This window comes from Cajanus cajan, chromosome 11, assembly GCF_000230855.2.
Source record: "Cajanus cajan strain Asha chromosome 11, NIPB_CcT2T_4, whole genome shotgun sequence".
In the NCBI taxonomy this organism is placed as follows: domain Eukaryota; kingdom Viridiplantae; phylum Streptophyta; class Magnoliopsida; order Fabales; family Fabaceae; genus Cajanus; species Cajanus cajan.
Window position 1 is genome coordinate 19,498,852 of NC_138527.1, and position 9,349 is coordinate 19,508,200.

The window sequence follows — 9,349 nt, forward strand, 5'->3', positions numbered from 1 at the left end:
TTAGTGACGGATTGTTGTGCAAATTTTCCAACACTTAATCAAGTGTTTAATCCGCCACTAATCCTTCAATATGATGCTACTGGACCTGCAAAAGAAACACAACAAAGAGGTTAATGTGGCTGCCTCACAAGGTGAAAGGAATGGTCACTCAAGTGAAGGAAGTTTAGGAGAAGTTTTGGTCACTAAATTAGGTCAAATTTTTAGGTCTTAGTGTCCAAACTTTTCCTACTCTTTGTTGAGCAATGCTTGATCCTTGAGCAAGGATTTGAGGCCACTTCCAGCACAGGGAAATTATTGAAAGAAAACTAGACAAGCAATAAAGCACAATTTGGAAAGCTTATACCAAAAGTTAAGAGTAATATGTATATATGACAAGACTCAAAGAGGTTCAACAAGTAAAACTGGAAAATAAGACTCCAAATAAAGCTAGCACTCAGTTAGGAATGTTCCTAGATAGGTACTAGAGTAGATGAACAAAACAAAAAAAATTTGAAAGCAATTGGATAAGTATAGCACAAGTAGTAGTCAAAACAATAACAAGGAATCAAGTGATTTTTTCACCAATGTACACCTCTCGGCTTTTTCACTTTAAAATGCTTTCTCTAATTTTTTTTTAATTCTTTCTTTTTCTATATTCAAGTTAAGAGTCCAGAGAGTATATTTGCCTTTTGTTTCAAATTTTTCTAAGATTCCAAGCTATAGAAACCGTGACTACAAGTTAGACAAAAATTCAAGTGAAAACAAGGAAACTAGTGCACTAGTTTTTAGGTTTTGTCTTGGATTCTTTTGTACACTTTTCTTCTTTGAATCTTTGTACTTTTCTTTTGATTTAGGCTCTGTTTTTGTCTCTGTTTTCAGCCTATTTACTTTTTAAAATTTGAATCCAAAAGATAGTGCACTAGAAGCAAGATTAAGCACTTGAAATTTTGAGTCACAAAAATTTTTATAAGATTTTTCAATGGAAATGTGATTTGAAAACTTAAGACACAATGGAAACCTAACTCTAAAGAAACTTACTAGAACTAATAGCAAGTTATGAACACAATAAGGTAAAAGAAAAAGCACATATAGGAGGCAAGAACAATAAGCAAACCGAGAGCAACAAATTGATGAACAAGACACAAAGAAATTTAGGTCAACATGCTATTCAAGGAATTTTAAGACATATAAAGACTACACAAACATACTAAGACAAAACATGGATTAAAAACCAAAATCTAAATGCAATGTATGCAGTCCAATCACGGACACATATTAGGAATGGAGAGACTCAAAATTAAAATAAAAAACAAGCACAAGCTAATAGGTCCTAAACAAGTTGATTGAGGTTGAAATTCAAGAACAATCAACCAATGGATCTATGGAACAAAATATGATAAAAAGCATGTAGATCCGAAAAGAAACTCAAACAAGACACTTAGAACACAAAGAACACAAAAACAATCGGACCAAAACAAGATGAAGAACTTATCTCCTTGAAGACCTTGCTCTTGATACCAAAAATGATGGAGGTGAGTAGTAGAAGTGAAACACAATCTCCTCCTAAACTCCTCCTAGGCTCGGATCTACTTCAATGGAGGTAGAAGTACTCTTGAAGAACTCATGAAGATGATGAACTCTTGCTGAACTTAGAAGACGGAAGCACCCAAGCTCAAGTACTCAAGGGATTGCACACTTCAAAGAAAAGGAAACTAGGTTTTCCTAAGGTTTTTGAAGGCATTCTCTTGGTTTTCTCTCTTGGATGAATTCGGTGACTCTTGAGGGAATTTGGCTGAAGAAATATTCAGAAAATTCTCATATATCAAAAGTGAATACAAAATGGTGAAAGAAACACTTAAGTAAGCATGGTTTTGCACACTTTGGGCGCCTAAATCAAAAGGTGACATGTGGCGCCCAAAATTTGAATTCAAATTTGAAATTTGAATTCAAATTTTGGCTCCCATGTGCTACTCCGAAAATTCAGGTACCTAAGGTGCATCTAAGTGTAATTTGGAGTGTCATTTAGGGTTAATTTGAGGTCACATGTTCAGCCACCAAAGGTGCAAAACATGTGACTCAAATGTAACTTAAATGGCTTCCAAATTAAACCAAATTTAACCTAATTAGCCTACTTTAGTATTCCTTGTATTTTCCTAATCTAATGACCTAAATACAATGGTCAAACAAATACAATGGAAAGGAAAAATTACAAGAATGAAAATGAGCCCAATATTGGGTACCAAAAGCCCAAAGGCCCATGAAGCCCAAAACTAGGCCCAACTAGCCTAAAACCTAAAATGCTACTCTATGTGGTCCAAAATACAAGACCAAAATATATGATACCTATACTAACATGATGTATACAAAACATATGAAAATAGCTATAACAAAATATGGCCCATGAAAAGTTCAACTTGGGCCTTCCCAGGCCCATCAGGCCCATTGGGCCCTGACTGGCCCAAACCTTCATGTCTAGCCAACTCCTCTTGGCTCCTTCAATATGTCACCTCTTGCCTTCCTAGGCATGATTCCATCAGAAAACTTCTGTTGTTTTTTGGATAATGATTCTTGTCCTGATTTAGTATTATTATTCACTGAAATTTTTGTTCAAGACACTGAGGATATGATTGCAGATGTTCTTAAAGTAGAAGTTTTCAGGCAGAGTATTGCCTCTAATATCATTGTAGGCAGTTACTGTACATTTTCCAACAGAGGTGGATTGGTAAGCATAAGACATGTCCTCTTGAATATCCTAACTTTAAAATATATGTAGTATCTTGTGAGCATACATGCACTTTGTGCAGGTTCACCCTCATACATCCATTGAAGAATTGGAGGAACTTTCTACACTTCTTGATGTTACTTTGGTCGCTGGGACTGTCAATCGTGACAGTGAATTACTAGTTGCTGGCATGACAATAAATGATTGGATAGCATTTTGTGGTTCAGACACTACAGCTACAGAACTCTTTGTGATTGAGAGTATCTTCAAGCTGAGAGAAGTCCAATCCAGTGTCACTATGCATGAGATGAGGAAATCATTCTTTGATAGCTTTCTCTAATTTTTTTTATAGAATTAATTATAATTAAAAATTCATTTTGAAGTAAGATGATTTTGTTTGAACTTGAAGAAACATAGGCTAACTTATAGATGTGTTCTTATTTTTTTAGCTTCAGTTAATCTTTTATCATCTAAAAAAATAAATTTAGTTGTGTTTTAAAAGTGAACCAAATTTGTCCTTTCCGTCATTTATCTAACAGTGAACCTTAAAATAATCCTAGTTGGCTGATAAGTGTACACGTGGACTCTAATATTTTTCCAAATTGCTTTCATTTATTTATTTTAATCTTTTTTACTGTTGTGCTAGTCGAGACCTCACTATTTATTTATTTATTTATTTTACCCCCTTTTACTTGCTTTTTCCCAATTTCGTCTTTGTACCTTATGATTACCAACTACTTTTGCGTGTGAAAATATTAGGGTGTGGCGCGTTACAGAAAATATTTTTTATTTTTATTTTCTGTTTTCATTTTTATAAAATATTTTTTGAAAAATATTTAAAATTTGAAAAATATTTGGTTTAATTATTTTAAATAAAAATTCATAAAATATAACAATATTTGAAAATATTATGTAATTGTACTTAAATAATATTTTATTTTTGTAACATATTATCAAATGTATAATTTATATTAAAGATTTTTAATAATATTTTTACATTAATTAGGCAATATTTTTTAAATGCTACCAAAGTAGTATTTTTGTAACATTTGTATCTATAGATAAAGGTATTTTTTTGTTATTGTTTACACAAATTTTGGATTGTTTTATTCTTAAATTTTGGAATCTTAAAAATCAACTATTTTTACAAATTTAAGATTCAAACTTGACATCTTGAGGTTTGAAGATTAGGTATAACACTTAAACACCTTTAAGCAAATATAGAAACATGGAGTGTCTCGACTTCATTAATACTGTCTTAGTCTCCATATTTGGTAACTGTTATACCCTTCTAATACTAAAAAATAAAAATAAAAAATTAATATATTTATATGTTTCAAGCCTTGAACTTAAGATCTTCAAACTTGAGGACTAACCGTAGTTCTAGTTGAACCATCAAACATGAGTTACTTATTTAATTATTACATGACTTCACTAGTTTTAATAATGTTGCTAAATTGTAGTTAACTTAATCAAATAATAATTGATATTAATATGGATGTACTCACTTATATTTTATGATAGCTAACTTCTATAATTCTTTAGAGTTAAAGACATCTTTAGTTAATTACCACTAAATCTATATCAAGTATCAAAGTTCATTTAATTTAAGTGTAACACCCTGTTTTCTAAGATAATAATATTATTATATTATATTTTAGTCTGAATTATTTTTATTCTTATAGGGGGGAAAAGTATTTTATATTATTTATATATTCATTTATTTTCGAGAAAGAGAAGCGGGTCATGTTGACCCGGTCCAGGGGAATATTAAGAAAGGGGATAGACAGAGTTAACTATCTATCTCATTTTACATTCGGAAGGGTTAGAGAGAAAGAAAATAGAAGAAGGAAGCTCTAAGGAGGAGTGCTCATGATCAATTTCAAATTGCATCCGAATTGTTTTTATTAATGCAACAAGGTACGAGGGGAAAAGGAATGATTCATATGTGGGATTACGAGAGGGAATGGGTATTGCGATAAGTCCCTCAAATCTTAGGATTTTTCTATTTCATTACTATATATGAATTTGATGATCCAATTAAATTCTATGTGGATGTATGTTTGTGTTTCTATTGTTTGTTAAAATTTGGTGATTTGGAAGAAGATTGAACCCTTTTGAAATGTGTCTATGGGTTAGGGTTCATGAGGGATTGGGATGTAGTCAATTGAAGTATGATTTCGTGAAATTGATGTTGTGTAATGTGTTTTCTTGAGATAATAATGGTTTTTGGCCGATTGGATTAGAAAAATGATGGTTGTATGATGAATTATGGATTTTGGGATGATATGTTCATATTTTGGTTTTCTGGAAATCGTGTTGGCATCGGGCTTGAGTACTTCGCATCGAGATCACATTCATATTGATGAATGTGAAGCTCAGAAGGAGTTGTACTCAGCCTGGAATGTTTCATGCCGAGCGTGATTACTTTGGGGTAGTCTTTGCCAAGCTCAGCATTGGGCGTAACTTCCTAACGTCTACTGCGAGAGAGACCAGGAGCTCTTGGGTTGCTCTTAGCATCGGGTGAAATAGAAATTTCGTTGGGTGTGGATTTGTGATGTGTTGCAAAGGTAAATGTGAATGTGTGATGTCCTTGATGGCTGTTGTATGAATTAATTTAATGGTGTGTATGTAGGTGAGAATATTAGAGTACGAATGGTTTGTATGTGGATGAACGATATATAAATGTGGTTTTATGCGAATTATTGATGATTGTGCATTAGCATGAATGAAGATGAGGAATGGATTTGGTAACATTAGCATGAGAATTGGTGCATGCGCATATGCATTACCTTGGCCTATGTGGTGATTAACATTGTATGCATGCGTGATGGTGCCTAATGAGGTTGATAAACTTTGCCCATCGTGCGACGCTCTGAGTCAATGCTTCATAGGTGGTTGTATTACATGAGCATTGGTTTGAGCATGATCATGATGAATAGCTATGTTGTAATGTGGTAGTTGTTAGAAAAGAATGGCACAATCCAAGAGGGGGGGGTGAATTGGATTCTATGACCCTTTAAAAAATTTCAGAGTATTTAGGATCTTTATTTCACTTAAACTTTTCTAAGACTGAATTTTCAATGAAGTTTCTTCAAAGACTTGTTTATAGAAGAATGAATGCTATATGCTTTCTTGATTACAAAATAATGAGGTTAAAATGTAATGCTTTAATTCAGATTAAACCATCAATATTCACACACACATGTTAATCAAGAATTATCTTCTTTAATGTTCAACCAAGATATTACTAAAAGTAAAAGATAAAGGTAGAAGAAGATTGCACAAGTCTTTTATACTGGTTCAACCACTCCACATGTGACCTACATCCAGTCCTCAATCAGCACCTGATCAAGATTTGTTCCACTATCTCAATGAAGAAGGTTTACAAGCATACCACACATGCATATACTTCAACACTAAAGATAACCACTTTCTTGACCCCAAGAAAGCACCCCTTGTAGAAACCCACTACAAGAATCCTTACCACTTGAGAAACCCTTCTCAAGATTTTACACGTATTCACAAAGAATAAAGGAACGAATTCACCTGGAAATCAGAAGCAAATCTTAATCTTCCCCTTTCAAGAATGTGATGATGATGATGATCTTCTTTCAAAGTTTTTCACAAACATTTTTCTTCTTGGATTCACAAAGAAATCTCTCCAAGATTGTCACATAGACTCCACAAAAACACTTTTCTAAATTTGATTATCAGTTCTAACTCATGTCTGAAGTTTCTAAAAGTTCAAACTATTTATAAAAGTTTCAGAACCAGATAATCGATTATTTTAAAGAATAATCGATTATTTTGTTCTTCAGGTTTTCTGGAAACCAACCAAGAACAATATAATCGATTATTTTGCTGGATAATCGATTATTCTTGAGAGTTATTTCTGGGATAATCGATTATTTGGCAAATAATCGATTATTGCAGCAAGGCATCCCATTCTGCCTGTTGCTGGAATAATCGATTATATTTAATGATAATCGATTATTTTGAGTTAGTTTTCAAAACTTCGTTTTAAGTCTCAAAATAACTTTTTAGTCCCTTTAACTCATCATCATACACTCTCTAATCAGTTTAGATATAGATTTTGCTTATGCACACAGCACACACTGCCGCAACCCGAAAATTTTTGATCTTGCGACCTATGGTCTAGACATCCTTTTGAAAATCTCATCAATTAAGGAATGCCCGGTCACCAGACTAATCCTTAATTAATGGTTTTAAAAAATAGGTTCATGGAGTCGCCACCAATGTCTTACTCAAAACATTGGAAAAAGAAATGATTTTTTTAAAAAGAAATCCAATAATGGCCTTTATAACCAGAATTGGGTTCGGGGGTCGGTTACGTGTAGGGAAGGTATTAAGCACCCCTACAGCGCCCTCAATCGGTACCCTATGATGAAGTTAACGTGATAAGAATTAATAAATTAAATATTATATCCCCTTTATTAATAACTATTTACATGCTTAAAATATAAATTAAGCGATTAACCCTAAAATATTTACATTATGACGTTCATTATAACAAAAAAAAAGTGATAAAGATGAGGAATAAAAGGAAGAGAAGAAGATTGACTGAATTACCTCTTGAACGAGTTTTATTGAATCTTCAAATATGGAGAAGGTGCTTTGTGGCGACCTTTCACACTACAGTATGCCTCACAGATCTCAAGAAATACAATAGGAGGAAGAAAGAAGATAGAGATGCGACACAAATCTCAAGAAATATAATAGAAGGGAGAGAGATAGAGAATTTTCGTGCTCAAAGAAGTCTTATTCAAAATTTCTCTGGCTGCCATGAAAACTGTGCCGAAGGCTCCTATTTATAGGAATCAAAAGGGGACCAGAACGGCCTGTTCCGGATTCGGAACGGCCTGTTCTGGGCTAATCCGTTATGGGTAAAATAAGACACTGGAACGGCCTGTTCCAAAAGTGGAACGGCCCGTTCTGGTTTCGAATTTTACTTACACAAAGTTGTTCTGGAACGGCCCGTTCCAAACTAGGGGAACGACCCGTTCTAGTTTTAGAACGGCCCGTTCCGGGCAAGTTTATTATAAGTAAAATAAGAACATGGAACTGCCCGTTCCAAAAGCGGAACGGCCCGTTCTGGGTTCAAATCTTGCATATATCAACTTGTTTTGGAACGGCCCGTTCCGTTTTGGGAACAGCCCGTTCTGGTCTTGGAACAGCCCGTTCTGGGCTGTCATCTCTTATTGTTTCCATGCTTCAGGAACTCCTTCACAACGGAGGTCAATTTCCTTGTTTGTGTGCCCCCGGACGAAATTGGGTGTCTACAGCTGCCCCTTTTTACTTGTCCTTTGGAGTAGCTATGTGTTGCTTTTCCAAAGGCAAGTGAAGACGTAGACATTTCATCCGGGTCTCCTCCTCGTCTCTTTCGTGTTGGCGCTTCTATGTTCCTTCTTTTGGATAGGTGTATTTGCTCGTGTCTTCGCCCTTTAGAGCAGTTGAGTGTTGGTTGCATACTCTGTTAGGTAACAAGGCTAACGAACTGTACACCTGATCTTCGATCTTCAAGTAGATGCTCCATTGTTTCTCTTATGATAGTGCGTTCCTTTATTTGTAGCTTGTTGAAGAGGGAGTATTTTCGTAGCTCAGTTTCCCTCACGGCTTTGTCGTATACCGGATTGGGAGATGACTACAGTCTTTCCAGACCTTTCCCTCATGGCTTTGTCGTATACCGGATTGGGATGCGAGTACAGTCTCTCCAGACCTTTCCCTCACGGCTTTGTCGTATACCAGATTGGGATGCGAGTATAGTCTCTCCAGACCTTTCCTTCACGGTATTGTCATATACCGGATTAGGATGCGAGTATAGTCTCTCCAGACTTTTGTTGTATTTTGAGAAAATTGTCGGTGCCCTCATTGGTTTGCTTGACTTATGGTAGATATTGCCCCAAGGATGTTGGGAAGGAGGTGTGTCGTGATGCCTCTAATTTGGGCTGCTTTTGTCTTTTGTTCAGATGCTGTCATTTGGAATTTGTGTTTCCCCTTTTTCGGCTTTTCTTGTCGAGATGCAAAAATGTTGAATGCTTATTTTATGCAAGATTTATTTATTTATTTTTGAATAATCCCCTTTGGATAGAAAATTTTCTAAGTGTGTGAAATGATTTTGGATGCATGCAATGTATGTTGATTTTTTTTTTAGAAGGTGGCTTCCCTTTTTTACTTCTCACGAATAAACTACTTTGCTTGATGCACGACATTTAGTTGTATTGGCCGTTTGATATATTGAACCGTCTTGGGGCTCTTTTTTTTTTTTTGTTTAGAAACCCTAACTTTTGCCTAGGATGTATCCTAGCGGGTACTTTTGCTCTTTTCTTTTGCCCTAATTTTTGCGTAGGAAGCCCTTTGGGGTTTTCATCCCAGCGGGTTATTTTCATTTTTTTATTTCCTTCTTCTTCTATTTTTCTCTTGGACATGTTTAAATTTTGACAACCCTTAACAAAATATGTCATTAGGATAGGACAAGATAGAAAGGAAAGAAAGGATGATTTAGAATGAATGGGCGGTTGAGGTAGGTCAGTGTTTAAGTTTTTAAACAAACATTTCCTTAGATAATTATTATAATCACTCTTCTAATTATCTTGGACTACATATCTGAGTCTCGGGCAAAGTCTT

At 34.7% G+C, this 9,349-nt stretch overlaps 1 protein-coding gene across 1 annotated transcript; it reads left to right on the forward strand.

Annotated features, from left to right (window-relative positions):
- Positions 1-2,464: 2,464 nt before the first annotated feature.
- LOC109793600 (eukaryotic translation initiation factor 6-2) lies at positions 2,465-3,134 on the forward strand. The gene is made up of 2 exons (XM_029270389.2): positions 2,465-2,701; positions 2,784-3,134. The coding sequence occupies exons 1-2, from the start codon at positions 2,480-2,482 to the stop codon at positions 3,039-3,041; spliced, it is 480 nt and encodes a 159-aa protein (XP_029126222.2). The 5' UTR covers positions 2,465-2,479; the 3' UTR covers positions 3,042-3,134.
- The last annotated feature ends 6,215 nt before the right edge of the window (positions 3,135-9,349 follow it).